Source organism: Olea europaea, chromosome 8 (assembly GCF_002742605.1).
Source record: "Olea europaea var. sylvestris chromosome 8, O_europaea_v1, whole genome shotgun sequence".
NCBI lineage: Eukaryota > Viridiplantae > Streptophyta > Magnoliopsida > Lamiales > Oleaceae > Olea > Olea europaea.
The window spans coordinates 19,242,331-19,267,120 of NC_036244.1; the positions used below are offsets into that span (position 1 = coordinate 19,242,331).

The 24,790-nt window shown below is 35.2% G+C and overlaps 1 protein-coding gene and 1 pseudogene across 2 annotated transcripts; both read right to left on the reverse strand.

The window, feature by feature from the left end:
• Nucleotides 1-9,157: 9,157 nt before the first annotated feature.
• LOC111398402 lies at nt 9,158-10,150 on the reverse strand (annotated as a pseudogene).
• Nucleotides 10,151-21,751: 11,601 nt separating this feature from the next.
• LOC111399100 (probable peroxygenase 4) lies at nt 21,752-24,771 on the reverse strand. Of its 2 annotated transcripts, XM_023026338.1 has the most exons (6): nt 24,658-24,771; nt 24,474-24,566; nt 24,277-24,362; nt 22,655-22,749; nt 22,252-22,377; nt 21,752-22,159 (listed from the first exon to the last, which is right to left on the reverse strand). In XM_023026338.1, the coding sequence occupies exons 2-6, from the start codon at nt 24,562-24,564 to the stop codon at nt 21,991-21,993; spliced, it is 567 nt and encodes a 188-aa protein (XP_022882106.1). In that variant the 5' UTR covers nt 24,565-24,566; nt 24,658-24,771; the 3' UTR covers nt 21,752-21,990. The 2 variants fall into 2 exon arrangements, with proteins under 2 accessions (XP_022882106.1, XP_022882107.1); XM_023026339.1 differs by lacking the exon at nt 24,658-24,771 and having other exon boundaries at nt 24,474-24,643.
• Nucleotides 24,772-24,790: the final 19 nt, after the last annotated feature.

A 24,790-nucleotide genomic window follows, 5' to 3' on the forward strand; every position in this document is an offset into this window, starting at 1 on the left:
ATGAGTTGGAATCTTCGCTTTGGTGAGAAAATAAAAAATTCTGATTTTATCAAAAATGAAGATAAGTTGTGTGTTTACAAGAAGTTAAGTGGGAGTACGGTTGCATCCCTAATATTATATGTCAATGGCATATTATTAATGGGAAACGACATCCCGATGCTTCAATCGGTAAAATCATGGTTGTTAAAGAATTTTTCCATGAAAGACAAGAGAAAAACAACGTATATCTTAAAAATCAAGATCTGTAGAGATAGATCTAAAAGATTGCTTGGCTTATCCCAATCTTCGTACATAGACAAAATCTTGAGAAGATTTAATATGGAAGAGTTTAAGAGAGGTTTGTATCCTATGTCACATAAATTTACCTCTCAAAAGATATGTGTCCCAAAACACATGATGAAAAGAATCGCATGGATAAGATTCCTTATGCTTCAACGATAGAATCTATTATGCATACGATGCTATGTACGAGACCAGATATTTCATGTGCTCTAAGTATTACGAACAGGTTTCAAGCAAATCTGGTGAGAAATACTGGATAGTAGTTAAGAACATTCTTAAATACTTGAGAATGACTAAATATGTGTTCTTGATTTATGGAAAGGTAAACTAAAGGTTCAAGGATATACTGACGCTAGCTTTCAATTTGACAAGGATGATAGCAATTCTCAGTCTGGATATATGTTTACTCTCAACAACGGAGCGAATAGCTGGAAAAGTTCCAAATAGGAGACAACCTCTGATTCAACAACAGAAGCCGAGTACATTGCTACTTCTAAAGCAACGAAGGAAGTTGTCTGGATCAAGAAGTTTACTAATGAATTGGGAGTTGTTCCTAGTATTGTGGATCCCATACCTTTGTGTTGTGATAACAATGGAGCCATCTCACAAGCGAAGGTACCGAGCAACGATCCCCAAACATGTGCTGAGGCGGTATCATTTCATCAGAGAGATTATACAAAGAATGACATAAAGATAGAGCGAGTTCCCACAGATAATACTATTGCAGATCCATTGACAAAGTCGTTGTCACAACAAAAATATGATCGTCATGTGGACGTATATGATATTAGATACATGAGTGATTAGATTTAGTGCAAGTGAGATTTTGTAAATGTTATACCCAAGGACCAATCGATTTAGATTGTAAACACTTTTAATATGTTTAATGTATTTATTTTTGGCAAGATCTATTATTTATTTAAATTAATATTCTGATGAATAATATTGAATAATAGAGTCTCAAGATTCAAGTTTCAGTAATTTGTTAATTACAAGGAGTGTTGTGATTGTGAGATACAAATTACATCTGATTAGATCTTAAATAATTCATGGTCGTAAGTAATAACGAGATACAAATATCGTTATTGCGGATAGACCACCACATGTGGCATTTCTTGTGAAGTAAGTAGCTGATCTCACAAATTAAAGTGTGGTGACACTTAAATAAATGCGTAGATGTTTTGATATAGAAAAAACATTGGAGACCCACTCGAAGATTCTACATGGATAACTATTAAAGTGTCAGTGGTTAATCTTTAACGTTCGATAGTGGAATTGGTCATTTGACTTGAAGTCGTTGTTCGCTAAAATCCTACACCGCAAGTGCATGGGTCGCGTTCAAGTAATAAAGAGGACCTTTTGAGTCTGAATTGTTGATCCCTCGAGGAATGTATACTTTAGATTACACAACCTTAATTAATTCTAACAATAAAAATGAACACACACAATTAAAATATGAATATGAAATAAGGAAATTAACTAAAAACCTACAAAATAAGAAAATATAAAATCTTGAAAATTTTGGAGGATAACGTGATTGGGATTCATGGTTTCGCTTAACCGTCGCCTAATTAATTACTCCACAAACCAATTAACAAATTACTCATTTACGATGTTAGACCGATCTTCCAATTTTAGTTAATTACCTCTCTCGAATGAAATTAACCCTAATTGATTGGTTTAACCTACTATATCTCTATGTCGATTAGAACCAAACAATCACATTCAATATTTGTGAAAATAGCTCAATGGGTCACCTATGGTTAGGGGTATATCTCTATTCCCTATACAAACCTAGGGTTTCTACTATTTGGTCTAAAATACACAATCTTCTCTCTAACGATATACGAATCACTAAACATATCCATTAATTGGCCACATAAATAAAAATGCATGAAATATAATAGTAGGAACATATGAAAATAAGTAATTTAATATTAAAGAGCAAATATTAAAATTAATTGAGACTAGGTTAATCTAAAACTATAAATCCCAACACAAATAATTAGCCCATATTATATATATGAATAAAAGGAGAATATTTTATACAATACATTGCAAGTTTGCAAAATAATGGAGATAATATAAGATTATAGATAAAAACCCCTTTTGTTGGATTTTTGAAGATGAAATTGCTTGCTTTTGATTTCTCCAAAATATTGCCAAATCATTTGATTGAATCTTCTTGCGCTCTAGGTTTGATCTCCAAAATATCAAAATTGAAAGGAGAAAAAATAAAAGAAAAAGAAAGAGTAAAGAAAAAGAAAACGACGAAGCAGAAGCCGGCCGAAGAAGACTAAAGAAATCGTGCCCCGCTGCTGGTTTTAATTATAAAACCTAGCAAAATTGCAGCCATGGTCACTGAAGTTTTGGAAAATGAACAAATTGGTCTAGGGCCCTTTTTAATATAAAAAAACAGCGCCAAGGCGCCCTGTTTCTATCCAGAAGCCAAAAAATGGGTTTTGGTGTAATTTGAAGCTTGGTCCCTCAATAATTGCATTCCAAGTCCCTCAACTTTTGATCTTGTACAATTTGGTCCCTAGATTTTGACTTTTCTTTCGATTATGCCCTATATAAATTGCATCACAATTCCTCCACTTTTGACACATGCATTTTGGTCCCCCAACATCACAAATTTGTACACTTTTAGTCCATTTTCCTCTTTGCTTTGTTCTCTTACCACGAGTGATTTTTAGCTTACAAAAGCAACTATTACTTAATTGTGAGTAGAATTCCATTCTTTTCATCAATAATTATATTAAATAAAGTGCCCAATAAATATGTAAAAACACACTTATCAACACCCCCAAATTTAAGCTCTTGCTCGTCCAGAGCTAGATTGTCTACCACACAATCAAACAAACGTGATAATGGTCAACACATTAAATAGCTTGTCAAAAATATCAATGAGTGTAAAATTATATAATCAATTCATAAATATGCTCCAAATCATGCTAGCAAAAATAATTTAAGCTTATCCAATATTTAATCGGTCTGTGGGTGCCACGTCACTTTTAATCACTATCTAAACTAGGAAAAAAATTGTTAAGAAGGAAAAAATTTTCAAATTGGCCCCAACCCGACCCTTTGTGGTCAAATATTTCATTTCTCACTCGTGAGATTCACACCACAATAGATAATTTTTTTATTTGCCGAGGTGTAAATCTAAGATTGTTCTTAAACACTCATTTCTTTTTTCGCTCTAGCTTAGTTGGGCCTAATCGGCAATCTTAACATCTAGTCATGTGATGATTCTCCACTAATGAGTGCTTCACATTCAAGTTTATACTAAGTCATTAAAACCCACTAGTTATCTAAGCCTAAATATCGATAGCAATTTTTTTTTTTTTTTTTAGTTGAATCCCAAAATTTACTTCACTTCCTTAAGCTTTCTTTTTGACCCTTGTAGCGAGCTTTAGGGCGATAACTTCCCGGTTGTTTAGGCCAAAGGGTACCAGATTTCAAAATACGCCTACGGACTTAATAACTCGAGTCAAAAAGGCTACGAAGTGAGGTCCAAAATTTAACGAGTGCAATAGCATTTTTTTAAGCATAAAAAAATGGGGCTTAGATCCCTAGCATACGGTCATTACCTAGCTTATACTTGACAAAATACACTCCACACAAATATTTTCAACATGCATGAAATCAACACACTGCTAGATAATATCTTTCACCGGCTCGACCACCCCTAAATTATGTCACAATGTAGTAAAGTGAAAGAGGAGAATATAGGTTGATAAAAATTTTCAATCAACTCACAACCTAGTTCTTACCAATTCAAAGTCTCTCCATCAAACAAAAACTTTCCACATCTAGATAATAATTAATCATGACTATTGTGCTCAAAATAATTCAAAATCTTAAATTGGATAAGCAATTTTTTTGAAAAAATTAGGCAAAAATAGCATAATTGGTCATGCATAACTCATGAATCAATAACAATTTCAAACATCCAAACCATGCTAAGCCGGCAAGGCTATCTAACATATCAATACAATATCATTAATTCAAGCACAATCACCCCCAAACTTAAACTACACATTGTCCTCAATGTGTAAAGAACAAGATAATGAGGAGAGGGATAACGAAACTTCCCCAATTGTATATTTGCGAAGAGGCACCCATGCTTGACTCGAACTTGTGATGCTTCCAATGAATTTTAGCTATTAACCTTCTTGCACACAATTTACCCCCAAACTTGTGAGGAACCATGATATGTTGGACTTCAAAAATTTCCTACAAAAAATGATAGTTAATTAGATATAAGAATAAAAATGCATAAAAAGCTTAAAAATTAAAAAATTGGGTTGCCTCCCAACAAGCACTTTTTTATAGTCTTTAGCTCGATTTTGGCAACTGAATCATGGGCACCTAAAGTAGGCTTTGGATGCCTTGTCCATTTTCCTTCGTTTGGCTTTGTTCCACTCTTCGTTTGATCTCCAAAACTCAACATTACCCCTTTCCATATAAAAGGACTTGTCTATTCTATCCGATTCAAATCCAACTATATAGACTTCCACACATCATCGAACTTAATCACAAACTTAATTTTCGGACAGTCGATGAAGTCAGAAAAATGCACATTACTTTCATCCTCATTGCTTGCTACATTTTCATTTGACTCCTTTGTAGTTAAATTGTCATTCTCTTTGAGCTCTTTGTCAATAGTGGATCTATCTTCAGATTGAATGACCGATCCGCAATCCAATTCTACGGGCAATAAGAGGTCTATCCCATTAACTACGTCAGGTGGATTGTACCTCCATTGTTGAAATCCTTCCCAATACATGTAATCTCCCATAAGCACATCACTTTCAACCAATTTGGCAAGCTCTTTGAAATACTTTGTAATTACATTTTCATTCAATAGGGGAGGACCATCTTCCACAAGCTTGACGTCCTCATCCCAATTGTAAGGTACCAAATCTCCCGCGAGCATATACCCTTCATCATTTTTGTCAATGGCTTGTTTTCGACACCTAAAATATTTCCTAAACCTCAAAAGTTTCGACATGTGTAAACTATTGTACGAAAACAAACAATTCCCACTGCAATGCACCGCGTAACAATTTTCACAACTTGGATATCCTCCAAGTGTATCTTGATTGTCCACATAGAAATTTGTCATTGCAACAATTTTGTTACTTTACCAAAGTTAGAATCCTGCAAATATCTAAAAAATACAATGAGAGAATACAAACAGAAAATAGATTAACAATACGGGGGGTTAGCCAAAATATATAAAAATAAAATTACCTAAAATAAATAAAAAGGATTGTTAAAACTAAAATTAATTAAAGTGGTAATCAAAGTAAAAATATTCCCCCGACAATGGCACCAAAAACTTGTTCGCTAAAATCCTACACCACAAGTGCACGGGTCGCATTCAAGTAATAAAGTGGACATTTTGAGTCCGAATTGTCGATCCCTCGAGGAATGTATACTTTAGATTACACAACCTTAATTAATTTAATTCTAACAATAAAAATGAACACACACAATTAAAATATGATTTTGAAATAAGGAAATTAACTAAAAACCTACAAAATAAGAAAATATAAAATCTTGAAAATTTCGGAGGACAACGTGGTTGGGATTCATGGTTTCCCTTAATCGTCACTTAATTAATTTCTCCACAAACCAATTAACGAATTACTAATTTACGATGTTAGACCCGACCTTCCAATTTTAGTTAATTACCTCTCTCGAATGAAATTAATTCTAATTGATTGGTTTAACCTACTATATCTCTATGTCAATTAGAACCAAACAATCACATTCAATATTTGTGAAAATAGCTCAATGGGTCACCTAGGGTTAGGGGTATATCTCTATCCCCTACACAAACCTAGGGTTTCTACTATTTGGTTTAAAATGAACAATCTTCTCTCGAACGATATACAAATCACTAAACACATTCATTAATTGGCCACATAAGTGAAAATGCATGAAATTTAGTAGTAGGAATAATCAAGACTAGGTTAATCTGCAACCATAAACCCCAACACAAATAATTGGCCCATATTATATATATGAATAAAATGAGAATATTTTATACAATACATTGTAAGTCTGACAAAATAATGGAGATAATACAAGATTATAGATAAAAATCCCCTTTTGTTGGATTTTTGAAGATGAGATTGCTTGCTTTTGATTTCTCCAAAATCCTGCCAAATCATTTGATTGAATCTCCTTATACTCTAGGTTTGATCTCTAAAACACCAAAATTGAAAGGAGAAAAAACAAAATAAAAAGAAAGAATAAAGGAAAAGAAAACGAAGAAGCAGAAGCCGGCCGAAGAAGACTGAAGAAATCGTGCCCAGCTGCTGGTTTTAATTATAAAACCTAGCAAAATTACAGCCTGGTCCCTAAAATTTTGGAAAATGAACAAATTGTCCCCAGACCCTTTTTTAATATAAAAAACAGCGCCTAGGCGCCCTGTTTCTGTCCAGCGGCCAAAAAATGGGTTTTGGTGTAATTTGCAGCTTAGTCCCTCAATAATTTCATGCCAAGTCCCTCAACTTTTGATCTTGTACAATTTGGTCCCTAGATTTTGACTTTTCTTTTGATTATGCCCTCCATAAATTGCATCAAAATTCTTCCCCTTTTGACACATGCATTTTGATCCCCATCATCACAAATTTGTACACTCTTAGTCCATTTTCCTCCTTTTTGCTTTGTTCTCTTACCATGAGTGATTTTTAGCCTACAAAAACAAATATTACTTAATTGTGAGTAGAATTCCATTCTTTTCATCAATAATTATATTAAATTAAGTGCCCAATAAGTGTGTAAAAATACACTTATCAGTTATCATATTTCCTTATATGAGGATAGTTATACTTTGACGGTGTTGGATATTGCTCTGCCAAGAGCCACTAAAATAGTATCGTTTTGGTATGTCAAGAATTGTATGAAAGTTGTGAATGACCAATAGAGGATTTGTCACTCTTAGATAGTAAAAGATTGTGATCTGCATTTCATTTCATTTAATTAAGTCGATAACGAAATCATTGGCCAATGTATGCTCAGATGTCGAAAAGAAGTTTCAACTTATATAGACTTAATAGTGGAATAAAATATATGATCAATAATCAGGATTGACACACTTTCATATCTCGTAATTGATTGAATCATATTGACGAAATGATTATAGTTTTACGGTAAATGAACAAGTTTGATTTTGTCATACCAAATGATATTTCCTATCACATGTATTGCTCTGATACATTGCTAGATGTCAATTTGGGACGGCGAGTATGAATTTGTGATAAATTAAAAGGGTGTTTTAATTTATCAATTTTCATTAGATCAAAATAATATTTCACGTCGTTAGGTATCGTGATCGAGAATCTAATGGGTCACACGCAAAAGGAGAACTGGAAGATTGTAATTTGTCATTAATTAATTTAATAAGTGTTGGATAAATTAATTAATTGGGTTGCTTATTTATAGACATGAATTAATTAATTGGATTAATTAACTCACGGATCGAATTTAATTAAATGAATTAATTAAATATCATTGAATTATTTGAAAGTTCTTCAAATGCATTTGATGCAACATTGGATAGCACTATATAGTGTATCATCAACTCGAGTTGCAAATAAATATGCTTTGCATTAACAGTTTGGCTAAAAACCCATTCATTTGATAAACTATTTCGCACCGGGCTTGCCTAGTATAGTTTATCTGATTGGCGTAGTTTGCAAACTATTGCGTCAGTTTGACGGTTTATTCAGTGCGCATTTGAAAGGTAGCGGCTGTGAGCCCCCGTTAAAAAAAATGCAAATGAGAGAGAGAGAGAGAGAGGCTTTCACAAATGCACCACTTGTGAGTTTAATTATGGTACCTAAAATCGTATAATTAACACACTATTTAGAGAGAAAGAGAGAGAGAGAGAGAGAGGCTTTCACAAATGCGCCACTTGTTAGTTTAATTTTGTTACCTAAAGCCGTATAATTAACACTCTATTTAGAAAAGCATAAAGTCGACAAGCTAAAAGTAGGTATGAATTGGTGCGTGAGGAATATTTGTTCTTGAATTTCATTTCCCTTTTTTGAGTTATGTGCATATCCATCCATATTCCCTATCTTGATTACCTTTTTGGGTTTTTACGTGAGATCGAAGATAGAGATTTGAAACTGAGGAAAAGCAAAGGGGAATCCAAAGAAAACCTTTTCTAAGAGTTATTATATGAACAAACCTCATTAATCCCTATTGAGTGTATCATCTTCCTTCACTTTTCTGCAGCCAAATATAATTCAACAGAATTTCAAACTAATTAAGTATGGACTTTTGAAATTTGAAATTGAAATCAAGAGCCGACCATATCAATTTTATCCTCATCTTTTATTGTGACCAAAGTCGAAAGACGGACACTTCCTTCGCCAAACTTGAACCTTTCCCTTTCCTCTTTCTGGTCAATTGCCATATTATATATGTCCAAAAACTTTTTCTGTTAAATGAATTTGATCTCCTGTTCACAATCGATAGGAGTTATATTGCCCACCTATTAATATAGCATTACCATGTTGACAGGTCAATTTTTTTTCATTTGTCAAAAAAGCGTGCCACATCAACGATAGACAGAGTTTATCATACCCACTGTAGGCAGGAGATTACACGTGTCACTTTATAATTATACTATGTAAACTTATGAGTAGTATTTAGCACCCGACGTGATTGTTAATTTCCTGTTTGTTCTTTCTATAAATATGTAATCATATTCTGTGTTTTTGTCTCAACAAAATCTGTACCAAATTTTCCTCGCATAAAACATGACATGAGGAAACCTTTATAGAGAAGTTATTGAACAATAAAACGTTACTTCATCAAATTTTTACTGATTAACATAAAATGACATGAATTATAAAGAAAATATAAAACCACAAATCATAAACCACCAGCCACGGCGGCGAAACTGGTTATCACCGTTGGAAGAGACCCCACGTTCTGAATACCGCGCGTAGCACTTGGCCAAGAACATATCACCCCAAGATGAAGATCCACACTCGTTTTTAAGCTGTAGGATTGCCTCTGATAAACAATCCTAGCATTGGCACATACTCAAGTCCTGTATGCACTGTGCCATACCTTGCACTTTCCCTGACCCACCGACCCGAAAGTACTGCCCGGCTCCCGTCAGATACGCCTGAACAGCATCTCTCCGAGTCAAGAAGTCCGAATCGTACCCAGACGACGGCCCACATTTCTTCAACACCAGGGTTTTATCTACTGCACCCAAAAAGGATACGTTATCATACTTCACGAAACACCCTTCCAACTGCAAAGCTCCACCGGAAGTGTTGATGCAGATTTTTCCGAGCCGACTCACTGCATATGTTACACACTTGTGGCAGTCCGAGCTGGTGAGGTCGCCTCGGCACTGGAATAGGCCATAGACGATGTCGCTGTTGGTGGAGCCCGGGAGGGAAATCTTGAAGTTGTTGAGTTGGAGAGGGAGGCTGAGTTAGCTATAGAGCTTAAGACTGAATTGAGATTTGTTTCGTAGGGTGAGCCCTCGTTGTACTTAAACTGAGTACAGCCAGCGTATACGAGGAGTAGAAATTGAATATATAGCAGTAGTGAGAATAATAGGTATGATTGTATTTTCACTCATTGAATGAATTACAAAGAGTATGATACAATATTTATAGCCACTTTGGAGTGGTGAGCAAGAAATGGAGAGAAACAGATTACACGTGCAAGGCACAAAAGAATAAATACATTTATAACAAATTTGCATAGCACCCAGGTGCACATTAGCAACAACTAGATTTTGTGATAAACACGTGAGTTTGAATTTAGCAATGGACGTGTGATGATGCATTTTAACATCCTCTCTCAAGCTGGAGTTCATTCTTTGACTCCAAGCTTGTCCTTAAGAAGAAGGAATCTAGTTTGTGAGAGGGGTTTGGTTAACAGGTCTGTAATCTGATCTGATGATGGAACATATTGAATCCTTAGTTTGCCTTCAAGAACCTTATCTCTAACAAAGTGTATATCCAACTCAATATGCTTAGTTCGAGCATGATAAACGGGATTTGAAGCCAAGGCACTAGCACCAAGATTATCACACCAAAGTACAAGAGGTGAGACTGAGTGCAAATTGATTTCTTTAAGTAGTGATTCAATCCAAGTTATCTCAACAGCTACTTGTGCTAAGGCTCTATACTTTGATTCTATGCTGGACCTAGCCACAACATGTTGTTTCTTTGAAGACCAAGCCACCAATGTATCGCTTAAATATATACAATAACCGGCTGTTGACCTCCTATCATCATGGCATGATTCCCAATTTGCATCAGCAAAATAGTGATGCATATTTTGTCATTTCTTTGAATCCATAATCCCTGCTCAATAGTCCCTTTTAGATATCTGAAGATTCTCTTAGCTGCTATCCAATGAACATTTGAAGGTGTTTGCAAAAATTGACTCATCTTATTCACAGCAAAGGTTATGTCGGGCCGTGTGTGTGCTAAGTATTGAAGTCCACCAATTGCACTTCTGTACAATGAAGGATCAGACATCTTTTCACCTTCAGTTTTAGAAATAATCTTGCCTGCTGTCATAGGCATTGAGCAAGGTTTGAGATGTTCAAAATTGAATCTTCTTAGCAGGTTCCTTGTATAATTGGTCTGAGTGAGATACATGCCCAATTCATCTCTTTTTACCTCAATTCCTAAGAAATGATGCAGTTTTCCCATATCTTTTAGTGTAAATTGTGTATTCAACTTATCAATAAAGCGCTGCAACACCTTCTGATCATTTCCTGTGACCACTATATCATCAACATATACTAAGGCAAAAATTACATGATTTTGATTCATGTAAAAGAATAATGAACTATCTACCTTTGACTTGAGAAAGTTCCAATCAAGAAGAGTTTCCTTCAGTTTTTCATACCACGCCCTAGGTGCTTGTTTGAGTCCATAAAGAGCCCTCTTCAATTTGCAAACAAAGGTGGGGTTTGCTTTGTCAATAAAACCCTCTGGCTGCCTCATATAAACTTTCTCAGTTAGTTTCCCATTTAGGAAGGCATTGTTGATGTCTATTTGTCTCCAGCTCTTTGAGACTGCAAGGGTAAGAATAATCCTCAGAGTAGAAGCCTTTATGACTGGGCTGAAGGTTTCATGATAATCTATTCCTGGTGTCTACAAGAACCCCTTGGCAACAAGTCTTGCTTTGTGCTTTAATATCCTTCCATCAGCATCTCGTTTGAGTCTGAAAACCCACTTGTTTCCTATTACCTTTTGACTGATCACATGAGGTACTAGTTCCCAAGTTTCATTTCTCATCGGTGCATTGTACTCATCTTTCATTGCTTCTCTCCAATCTTTGTTTATCAAGGCTTCAGCTACATTGTTAGGTTCTAGTTCACTTTGTTTCCTGCTATACTGTTGGCACTGAGTTGAGTACACCTTTGGTTTAAAAATACCGGCTTTGCCTTTGGTGATCATAGGATGTTCTATAACTTGATTTACCTGATCTGCCATACTGGAGTTTTGCTCATTACCTACTTCAGTTTGTTCTAACTGAAGATTTACAGTTTCCTCTTATCCTTCCATCTGTGCACCTTCAACATAAATCTCTGTGTTTTCATTCTCATTCTCCTCAAAGATCATCACATTTTCACATATTTCTGGTTGATCAAACTCAGAAGATGTTGCTGTTGGAGTTGCATCAATAGGAGCTTCATCAGTTGAGCAGGTTGGACTGTTATTTAGAGGTGTGTGAAAGGGCAGATAATGGATGATGGTTTCAGACTTTTATAACTCAGTTTTGTTATTGAGGAAGTCAAACTGAAAGGGAAATTCATTTTCATTGAAAACTACGTGCCTGGAGTATATATTCTTCCTGTTGGACTGAGACATTTGAAGCCTTTATGAGAATTACTAAAACCAAGAAACACACACTTTGTGGAGTGAAAGCTAAATTTGTGGTTTTGATATGGCCTGAGACAAGTAAAACAAGTACAGCCGAAAACATTTAGTGACTTATATTCAATTTGTTCTTTGTTTAGAATTTGATAAGGTGCTTTCATGTTGAGGACTGATGTAGGTAATCTGTTGTTAATATAAGTGGCCGTGTGAAAAGATTTCCACCAATAGTGCAAGGGCATACTTGCTTGAGCAAGAAGAGTTAAACCAGTTTCTGTTATGTGTCTGTGTTTTCTCTCGGCTCTACCATTTTGGGCTGAGGTGTAAGGACAAGAGAGACGAATATCAATACCAGATTTTAGAGCAAACTCACTGAAGGCTCTAAACTCACCTCCCTAGTCAGATTGGAGAGTTTTAATCTTTCTATCAAATTTGTTTTCAACAAGAGTTTTGAATTGAATGAACAAATTTAGTGCCTCAGATTTAATTTTCATGGGGTAGATCCATGTATACCTACTATAGTCATCAATGAAGATAATATATTACTTGAAACCAGATGTGGAGCTGATAGGTGCAGGACCCCATACGTCCGTGTGAATTAAATCCAGTGGGGCCAGTGTATGTGAAGCAAATATTTTGAATGGCAAGGAGTGTGATTTACCAAGTTGGCAAGCATCACAAAATTGAAGAATTTCATTAGCATTGAACTTCTCATTACAAGTTTTGAGCACTTGTGACATCACAGAGGTTGTGGGATGACCAAGTCTCATATGCCATTGTTTTAATCTAGACTCATATTCAGTGGTATTTTTAGATACTTTGGTTTTGACAACAAATGTTGTGGGGTTCAATTTATTTGGATAGGTTGACTCCTGATAGAACATTCTTTTGGTCCTTTTGGTTTAGTCTGGATGCTCAACTTGATATAACCCATCCTTAAGCTTTCCTTCCAGCAACACCTCCTTCGTTTGCTTGTCCTTAATAACACAGAAATCAGAGTGAAACTCCATAAATACATCATTGTCAGATGTTAACTTAGATACACTTATCAATTTTTTCTTGATTGATGGTACCAGTAAAACATTATTAAGGGCCAGTGATCTGTCATTGAGTGCATTCAATTGATTTTTACCAGTATGAGAGATAGTAAGTTTATTACCGTTACCTACAGCAAGGGTTTCCTTACCACCATACTCATGTGCCTCAGCTAGGTTCTTCTTCTCAGCAGTGACATGGTGATTGGCTCCTGAGTTAGCACAACAAGCAGGATCCAAGAGTGTGCTTGATGAAGCTATAAGAGCTGCTGGTTTTGAGGAATTATTCTGATAGTTCTGTTTAGGCCTTGTCCCCATATATCTTTCATCATACCAATTGAAACATCTTTCTGCAGAATGATTGCTCAGGCTACAGATTTGACATGGTCCTTTGTTCTTGGTTTGTCTACTAGTTCTGCCTCTGCTTCTTCCTCCTCTATTGTAGTAGCTTCTTCCTCCGTAGTTGGATCTGCCTCTATCTATGCCCAAAATGTACTGTGGTGTGACTCAAGTTAACAGAAGCTAGGTCAGTTTTTAGAGCATTAAGATGCTCAATTCGACTCTTAAAAGTCATTAGCTCAGACTGCAACTCAATCCAAGAGATGAACTCTCTGCTATTGATTTGAACCACTATAGGTGTGTATTCTTCATCTAGTCCAGCCAGCACTTGTGTAACAAGATCATTGTGAGGGATGCTTTTTCCAACAATTTCAAGGTTATCTGCTAATTGTTTGATTGTGTTCAGGTACTGATCAATGCTCATTGAGCCCTTTCTGGTCCTTTGAAGTTCACTAATGAGAAAATTAACTCTAGACTTGTTCATTACTCCAAAACTTTCCTGGACAGCATTCTAGAGGTTGCAAGAGTTTATAGCTCCCATCACTCTCATGGCAATCTCAGCAGTCATTGATGAATAAAGCCAACCCATCAGTAGTTGATCAGTAGACATCCATTTTGCATACTCATTATTCGGTGTCATTTCGACAGTGATACCAGTAGTTCCTGTAGTTTGAGTAGCCAAAAATTCTGGTGGACAGGATTTCGTTCCTGTGATGAGTCCCTCCAGATTGTGCCCCTTGATGATGGGCATCACCATGTTCTTCTATAGTTGAAAGTTGTTCCTGTCAAGCTTCACTAGTGGAACTTGAGTGAGACTTATCCCAAATGAAGGCAACTGATTTCCTCCCATCATCGAAGGCATCAGTGTGCTTGAGGATGGTTGGGCCGAATGTGTATTCTCACTGGATCCGGTGTTAACCATATGCTCTGATACCAAGTAGAAATTGAATATATAGCTGTAGTGAGAATAATAGGTATGATAGTATTTTCACTCACTGAATGAATTACAAAGAGTATGATACAATATTTATAATCACTTTGGAGTGGTGAGCAAGAAATGGAGAGAAACAGATTACACGTGCAAGGCACAAAAGAATAAATACAGTTATAACAAATTTGCATAGCACTCAGGTGCACATTAGCAACAACCAGATTTTGTGATAAACACGTGAGTTTGAATTCAGCAATGGACGTGTGATGATGTATTTTAACACGAGGGATTCTAAAGCGGAATAGGAAGGGTGTGGAAAGAAGAAGGAGGATGTTAGGAGATAACACAAAATAGAAGAGAAAGAAAGAGCTTCATCAGCAAGCGACTTCATTTTCTCTAGTGTATGTGAGAGTGAGAGTGAGAGTGAGAGTGAGAGTGAGAGTGAGAGAGAGAGAGACGATGCAAGTTAATTGTAACGTTTAGTATTCATATGAAGGGAATTATGAAAGGAAAGAGCCAAGTTTACACTGCTCCAAAAGTGACTTGGGGGGGTTGTAACGTTTAGTATTCATATGAAGGGGATTATGAAAGGAAAGAGCCCAGTTCACACTGCTCCAAAAGTGACTTTAAGGGGGGGGGGCTTCGTGGGCTCTGTCTAAAAGTTATGCAGATTAATTCAGAATAATTTGCGAAGTTTACGGTTTCATCTGTTGTAATTCACTTTTACCGTATTCTGTCTTGAAATTTACAATTTACAATAAGAAGAATCGGATAAGTATAGAGGAAAAATGGTAGCCATAAAAAAATTATTTACTAACCAAATTTGTAATTAACAATAACGGAGACAATGTATCTTCATATTTCTCGCCCATTCTGTATTTTTAAAATTAACATAGTGTTGTCTAACAATACAGAGTTTCATCTCTTGAAAATATATATATACTTCCTTTCTGATCTTTGTTTCATGCCAAATAATCGTTAACATAGAATAGTTTGAAGTAACAATTATCATTCAAAAAAAATGAAACGATTAGTGGAAATAAATCTATAGCAACTGATAAGTGTGTTTTTGCACACTTATTTACATCACAAACATGAATTAAATACAAGTAAAATGATTGAATTGTTATTTAACTTTGTCAAATTCATGCAATGTAGGAAATTTTATGGAAATAGTGGAATTCAGGAGAAAAGAGCCGAAAAAGGACCAAATTGGAGCAAAATGAGAATTCAGGGACCAAATTGCAATTATCTAAAAGTTGACCCGATGAACACATCAAGCAATTGATCAAACCAAGCACCAATTGGAAGTTATAAGGGAACATTGGAGCAATTAGGAACAAGAGAGGAGGTCAAGGAGTGAAGGAATTTGCATAGCTGCTGGTATAAACATTGTATCTGGGGAAGTGGCTGCCAAACCCAGCCCCACCATAAAGCGCAATACTTTGGAGGCCCAAGACAAAGCCAGGTTAAAGCACTGGGAGAAGCAAGAAATTGAAAGGCGCAGACAGCAGGAAGAGCAAGGTCACGAGCAAGCAGAGCAAGAGATGCCTCAAGCTCCTCCATCACAGGCTGAGTTAAATGCACAGTTGTGGCGCTAGATTTTCACCACCACCACGGGGACCAGTCGAGACGTGCAGAGTCTCCAGCAGGCTATGGGGACTTTGACGACTGAGATACATACAGCCCACCGTGACATCTGCATTTCCACTGATATGTCACGTGCTACTCGCCAGGATGCCCAGGCAGCTAGGAGGGAGATGGACACTATGAACGGTCACTCAGTGTGTATGTGGGCAGGGTGGATGGCATCCAGATGAGGGTAAATGAAACTTGGGAGCGTTTGGGTCCACGTGTTGAGGGACTCCACGATGAAATGACACAGCAGTCAGCACTGATGAGAGAGATCTTAGCGCGCCTACCTCCACCTCCAACTGATGGTACTACAAGATCTAGCTTCCCATCGCAGCCCCCGTTTTGATCAGGGGAGTATCGTTTGCCTCATTTGTACTCATTTTCCTTAAATTCTGCCTTCTAAACTTATTTTTCACATTGTGGACAATGTCTTGTATAAGTTTGGGGGATGGTGGCATAATTTGATTAAGACATTCGGCATGTAACTAATTGCATTTCCACAAGCTAGATTTATTTTGACTAATTGCTGCATCAGACATGCTTGTGAGTGAATATTAATTATGCTTATGTATGCTTGTGTGAGCTTAATCTCCTTGCCGGCGATGATGTTACTATTGGATTGGTACATTTCAGAACTTTGGGATCGGTGTTAATTAGGCTAACTTATACTTGTTGATGCAATACTTGACATTCTTTATGTACGTCATTCATGCTTGACATGTTAGGTAAGTGATTGGGGTTTTGAGCATAAAGTAGAGAGATAGTTATAACCCTCTATTGAATTAACCCGTAAAATACCTTAAGACAGTTTGGTGATAGTTGAGCTATTACAGGAGAACATTGAAATGAGTGAGGCTCCGTGCATGAGTTATTGTGTGGATTGCCTAGACCAGTGGGATGAAGAGTAGGTGAAAATCTTAAATTGAGGGTTAGTTTTGGATACCAGATGTCTAAAAAAATAGGGCATGAACTTAATTTGTGAGAATAAGACACTTCTTTTTCAGCCTTTATGACTCGAGCAAGTAAGCCTGTAAGGATATTTCAAAATCTGGTGCCCTAAGGTCAACTGATCTGGGAATCACCGGCCTAAAGTTCGATACATGGGTCATATAGAAAGCATGAAGTAAAGAAGTTAATAAAAAGTCATATGATCGAGCCTTTATAACTCGAGTGAATAAGTCTGCAAGGGTCTAAAACCTGGTGCCCTAAAACCAACTGGTTTGGGAGTCACCGGCCTAAAGCTCGTTACATGGCTTATATAGAAAGCAAATGAGAAGATGATAAGAAAAAAAAGTGAGAAAAACAAAAAGAGACAATAACAAGAAGAAAAGCCCTTGGACAATTGGTGGAAGAAACTATACCTTTGAGACGAGGCAAGTAACCTAGTTTAGTTTTGAGTGTCGAAGCAATCAAAACTAGGAGAGCCTTCACTTGTTGACGTGTGAACTTGTGATAGTGAAATTAATCCAAACTACGAGAGGGTGAGAACTAAAGCTAGGTAAACTCATAATTTTTAAACACAACCCCGGGATAATTGAGTGAAAAGAATAAGTTTGGGGGGTTATGTATCTCTCGAGCGAGTGAGGAGACATTTGACCACTTGGGGTCGGGACTCAAACTCATCATGAACTTGATATGTCAGCATGAATCCACACATATACAAGTCAAGTATGCACTTAACAGGTGAAGGTTGATGTCATCTTGCACTGATAAATTTTCATAAAATCAATTACTTAGTCCAATCCTGAGCCAAGGCAAGGTGTTTAGCCATGTTTGTTCAGAATTATATCACTATCTTGTTTGAGGACAAACAATAGTTCAAGTTTGGGGGGTTTGATAAGTGTGTTTTTACACACTTATTTACATCACAAACATGACTTAAATACAAGTAAAATGATTGAATTGTTATTTAACTTTGTCAAATTCATGCAATGTAGGAAATTTTATGGAAATAGTGGAATTCAGGAGAAAAGAGCCGAAAAAGGACCAAATTGGAGCAAAATGAGAATTCAGGGACCAAATTGCAATTATCTGAAAGTTGACCCGATGAACACATCAAGAAATTGATCAAACCAAGCACCAATTGGAAGTTATAAGGGAATATTGGAGCAATTAGGAACAAGAGAGGAGGTCAAGGAGTGAAGGAATGAAACTTGCGGACCAAAATGATTCAAACAAGAAAGTAGCTCTACTATGCGGTCGCTTAGTATAAAACCTATGCGACCGCGAGTGAACCTCCAGGGATTAAAAATGGCGTTCTTCTTAAACCTATGCGGTCACATAGGTTATGCCTATGCGGTTGCATAGGTATAATTTTTTCCCGAATTTTGCAGTTTCCTTAATTATATGATTGCAACTCCTTTGGTAACCTAATTTGGACAGGTTTAAATAGCAACAAGACGTCCAGAAGCCGCACGAACGACTTGGGAGGCTAAAACATTCATCTCGGAGTGGAATTGAGGGCAAGAAAAAGAATTGATGCGAGATTTACAAGATTTCTTCAATCTTTGATAACCCGGTGATGTATTTTATTCATATTTTGTTAGATTTCGTTATTTTTATCATGATAGGCTAGATTTTTTTGCAACTAGGTGATCGATGAACCATGTAATTATTATTAAACTTGCTATTTCATGATTTTTGAATTATTAGTTTGATGGGATATTTGAATGGATTATATTGGTTTATTTATTTCCACAATTAATGTGCACTTGATTTGTGCGAACTTGGTGGTTTAATTCTGAATTTGAGAAAATTAGATTAGACTCGACATATATAATTTATCATAGGGTCCGATAGGGGATAGAAATATACCCCTATGCCCTATATAAATCTTTAATTGCTTACCAAAAAATTATATGCGTTCTTGTAAAATTGCATCCGTCATAGAGATATAGGCTGATGATTTATGAGAATAGGTTCAATACATCTCGAGAGAGAGTATTGAATAGATTTAGGAGTATTGATTTATCAAATTCTTATTGAATTATCAAAATTGTGAAATTAGGGTTTAATCAGTAATTATTTGGGGATTCGTGATCCTAGTGGATTCGTTTTACATAGGTTTTCATTTATTTTTCATAACATTTCGTAATTGAGTCATTAGTTAAGTGAATTTAAGTAATTAGGGTTTGATTTGAAATTAGGGTTTTTCAATTTGGGGATTTCTCCCAAAATTAGGGTTTTTGATTCCAAAATTCATTTTAACTCAATTAGTTTCGTTTAAGGCTAAAATAAGTAAAATTGAACTACTCTTTCTCTGTGGGACGATACTCGGACTTCTAAAGTCCATTTTATTACTTGTCACGACCCGTACAATTGCGGTAATTTAAATTGAAAGAAATATTTCTCGAACAGCAACGATAAAATGTAGGGATAAAATGTAGATGGGTTTCACTTTTTATTATTAACGATATTTAACTCTTAACAATCAACGTTTCTAATCTTTTTTTCTCTGTTTTTAACTACTCTATTATCACCTTTTCACAATCCCCAATTCTACGACATTTTTTTTTCCAGTTAATATTGCATTTATTTAGTGTCTTTTATACAAGATTGTTTCAATTTTGTTTCATATTTCACAATCAAAATCACCTTATCTCTATAGAAAAATTATTCATTTAGTTTTATAATACCTTATTTGGTACTTAGGAGTTTACAAAATTTATATAATAGTTCTCTGGCTGTCAAATTTATGATCAGTTTTCAATATTAACAGCATACTTAAGCCATATTGCTTTTAAATTCTAATTGAGGTTGATGGTGATATCTCAAATTTCAGATCTCCGACTAGAAAAGAAAGAGAAACTGTTTTTGTATGAATCTATAAATTTCTTTGCCAACTTGCGGGAGAATTTTTTTCAATTGATGTAAGAGTAATTACATGGAGGATAACAAATAGATACGCAACGTGACATGTACAAGAGCAACCTAGAGAGTTAACTATTGAACTACAATGAGTAATTATTACACAGTTGGATATCACCACAATAAAAATAATCTTTCTCAACATGTAAACAATAACATTCATTGATTCTGTGTTACTAAAAATGGTTTATCACAATAATTAGTAAATATATGCTAGTGTTGGGTAACTCAATTGAGATTTGATAATGTTCTTTTAATGCATGTTGTAACATATCCTTTTGCAATGTTCACAATTTTTTATAAAAATATATATATTTTTTCAAAGATTTAACAGTGGTCAACAACGGTTTCTTAAAAAAGTTATTATGTAGCGTATCTTGTGACGTTCTGTGTGCGTTATTAAAACTTCTATAGTTTGCAATGTCTGTTTTCCATTTGTTAAAAAAAATAATCATTTTACAATGTTCATTGTCTATTGCAAAAGAATTTATATATTTTGTAGATTTAACAACGGGTATTGATCGTTATTGAAAGAAATTAATGTGTAGCTACTTTGTAACGTTTTGTGCGCATTGTTAAAGTATCTAAACTTTGGCAACTTTCGTTTACCCGTTGTTAATATATCATTTTGCAACATTCAATGTCTATTGCATACATGTTCATGCATTTCATACAATCACGCAATCTATTTGTCATAATAATTTATAAGAACAAGTCACAGTCATATACCACCTAATTTTTTAAAGTACTAGTCAAAGTTGAACGTGTATTGCACATTATTTAAATTAAATATTTTATAAATGATGTAAAAGTAATATATGGAACCAATTTGTTGGAGGATTTGATGAGTCTCGGACGAATTAAAGAAAATAAAATTTAACATAAAAATTTAAGAGAAGAAAATTGTACTCAAATTATACTATCAAAACTCAATTTCTGTAATTCAAAGTTTTTGTAATGATGAAATACTATAAATGAGCAATCTTTTTGTATTACATTTGATACATAAAAATTAATTATTAATACATAAATTAAAATATCAATTAAAATTTCTAGATACATGAACATGAATAAATTTATCTATAATAACTCTAGATTAATATAATTAAAAATTCATCAAGTAAAAATTCATTGAATCTAGATTAGTATGAATATTAATTAATTGAGAATTAATAACACGAATTTCATAAACACCACTTTTATGTAGTATTTATTACATATTGAAAAACGAAAAGCAATGCATTATTGAAATAATTGAATTGTATGGGAATTAAAATCGTTCAAAAAATTATTTTCCCATGTGATACTTTAATATATTATAGATTTTAGAAATTTGGAAATTGTATTTTTAAACTAGTTTATTTATGAAATTTTCCCTTTTTAAAGTTCGCCTAGGCTAGAAATTTCATGTACGGTGTTGGATATAAACAAGTTCTTAGAACAGTGAATGCGTGACATCAATTCTTACATTTACGTAGTAAGAAGAGTATCCCATCAGGTGGCGATGTTCTAAGTTTTTGCCACTGGAGTGGTCGATTTTGTGGACTTCCTAAGATCCATTGGTATCAAGTGCATTAATAAAATCAATTCTAAGAGAGAAAAAAATGTCTTTATGTTGTGAACGATCGAAAGAGTAATTTTTGCTGTAAATAATTTTCTTGTAAAATTAATGCAGGAGAACATATCATATAATGGGGAAAGAAAATTTGGATGCGAATAATACTAAAATAAGGAGTTTGAAAACAAACTTTCAATCTCAAAATTTCTTATGAGCATTTGTATTGTGTAGTTTTATACTATTGGAGTGCATTGGATTACTTGAAGGGATTTTAAATTACAAGTTATTCAAGCACTAGTCGAGGGAATTACAACTTTTTTTAATGAAACACTATCCAACATCCATGTATACATATTCTTATACATTCTTCACACATCATAAGAACACTGGAAAAAAATAAAGAGATCACGACTGCTTCTTGTTTAGTATATTATTCATGGTACGATAGTTAATGGTTTATATTGTCGATTTTGGTCGATTCGCCTGCTTCTTAGATGCTTTCTCCTTTTCCATTCGCTCGAATAGGCTTCCATCAAATGCAGCTCTGATGGTATCTTTCTGCAACAATCCATTTTTGTCCTTGCAAAGTGAGTATAAGATTTTCCACTCTACATAGCCTGCCAGCCTGCAATTCATTTCCAATGTTTTACAGAATTAACATAAGCTAGAAAACCAGGAAGAAAATGGAGGAAGGAGATTCTGAATCACAAAATGTACCATCCACCGTAGTCCTTTTTTTCCCTGTTCGACTTCATGAATGATTTCAATTCATTTGATGTCAAGGCATTTGGATGAGTGTGCGCGTGCTTGGCAAAAATCTCCTCAAATTTCGATGCAACAAACCTTCAAAAATGGATAGTAGTTAATAGTAATAAGACGCCTAATAAACACGATGAAAGAAACTTCATTGTTTAGCTAAGAACACAACAATCTTTATTAGACATCTATTCCAATTCTTGTCCAGTAATTTTGATTAATTTTGGTATTGAAATCGCTACATATCAATCCAACTCTTCTGAGATAAGGGGTCGGAAAGATTTGAATTTCAAAACATATCAATCCAACTTATTTCATGATTATCGAGTCTTAATTTCTCAAAGTAAACGAGAATCACACGTACCTTCCTTCTTTGTCATATACACCTGAATCACTACCATGCTTGGCCATTTGGATATTTTTTACCTCAATTGGGAATCGCAGAGAAAAAGATTTCCCCTGCATTCAGCATAACAAAACACAACAGTCTTATTTTTTATTTCTACTAATTAAAATAATAGAAAAGATAATATTAGCCCCCGTTTGAACCCCATTACCTGAAAATGAAAATGGGAGAATAGTATTTTTTAGAAAAATGAGTGGTCGAAAAAGAATGAAAAATTTTCGATTTACGTATAATATTATTTTATGGAAGATTGTGTGGTTGAAAATAGGAGAGAGAAAAATTGAATGTAATGTAATTTAATTTAATGGGGATCAAACGGGGGCTAAACCAATTTACGTGTATAACCGACAAGAGAAAAGAATGAACAAATATTGAGCTCATATTATCATAGGAAAGAATTATCATAGTAAGATGCTAAACTATACACAGGAAGTTTAAATTTTGTAAGAATCGCACCAAAAGGGGTGGAGGCCAACTCATTCACAAAATGCACTTCTTCAAGAAGTTATTCTACAAAATGCAAAATAAATAACAGAAGCCCCGCCAAACGGGGCCCTAGATATCATTGGAAAACAGGATACCAAAAAAATGCATAGAAATGAAGAATCTAGCCGGTTTCTCAAAAGGCATACTAATCCGAAGGCCTAATGAATATTGATATGCAATGGACAATAGCCGCCTAATGAAGAGTGATATTATCATGTTGGACTACATCAACCCCCTCCCCCACCACTAGTGGTGTTAACGAGTCGAGTTGAAACTCGAGGCTCGGGCTCGCCTCGAGTAAAATGGTCCGAACTTTTTTACGAGTCCTAGCCAAGCAAAAATCTAGGCTCGGCCCAAACTTTCGGCTCGAGCATTACTGAGCCGAGCTAGGCCGAGCTCCTTTTTTTCTTAAAGGCAGTCGAGTACTGCCTATTTTTAGGCTGCAGCGTGTTGCTGCCTTTAAACTATTTTTTCTTTTTCAGAGGCCTGTGAGCCCAAGTCGGCAAGATACACATGCCGGCTCGGGCTCTGCACGGCATCCTAAAAGGGGGTTTGGCTCAAGCCTCCTGCTGGGTTGGTTCGGGCATTTTCGATACTGAGCCGACGAGCCTGCTTGCTATCCCTACCCACCATGAACCCATCCAAAAACCCTCCATTTATAACAAACTAACCATATGATTAAAGTAAAAATAAAATTTGATATCTACTCATGTATGTGTAGAAAACTATCCCATGAGTTTTCTTTACAAAATAATAGATCGGTTTTAAAATGTACGAAATCGTGTAAATAAAGAGAAAAACAAGAATAGAAATTCTACTATGCAAAGAAGTATGCAATCATTAGTTTAATTAATTACTCCTTCAATACCAATTTGACGCCAATCCTGATAATTTAGTTACCGTTATTTCTACTAATTGGCATTCTATGTCATGCAAATATATTACGAAGTAATATGAAAGAAAATTGTCAAACTAAATGAATATATATAAATGAAAGTTATAGAAGAAAAAACAATTAAGTAATTAGAAAATAAAGTTAAAATGAATCACCAATGGAAAAATTACATATTTTTAAAGAGGGAAAAGGGGATTACAGGTCTTGTTTTGCGACTAAGTCCAACGTTAATGAAAACTGCGGCGGCGCTTGACAATAAGATCCCACAGCCAATTGCTCGGAAACCTGGAAAATCAACCACCCAAAAAAGATCAAATAAGAAATAAGATAAGCAAACCCAAATGAAAATCATAGAAACAAAGAAAATTTTCACTACAGAAAGTTAATAATAAAAACCTCGAAAAGTTTCTGAGGGATAAATGGTCCCATCTTTGTTCCGATCGAAGAAAATAACATGCTTCTGTAGAACGTTATCATGATTTTCCATTCCTGCAAGAGTCCACCAATATTCATGCAAGTGAAATAATCAAAAAAATGTGCCAAAATTTCCCAGGTTTTCAAGAAAGAGAACTGCTCATACCTTCCTCTTTTATGCTGCTGTACGAAGGAGAATTAGAATCTTACAGCTACAATTTCTTTTATTCTTTGTATGTGTCAATCAAATTGGAAAAAAGAAAAGGCACGGGGGGGGGGGGGGGGGGGGGGAAGGGAGG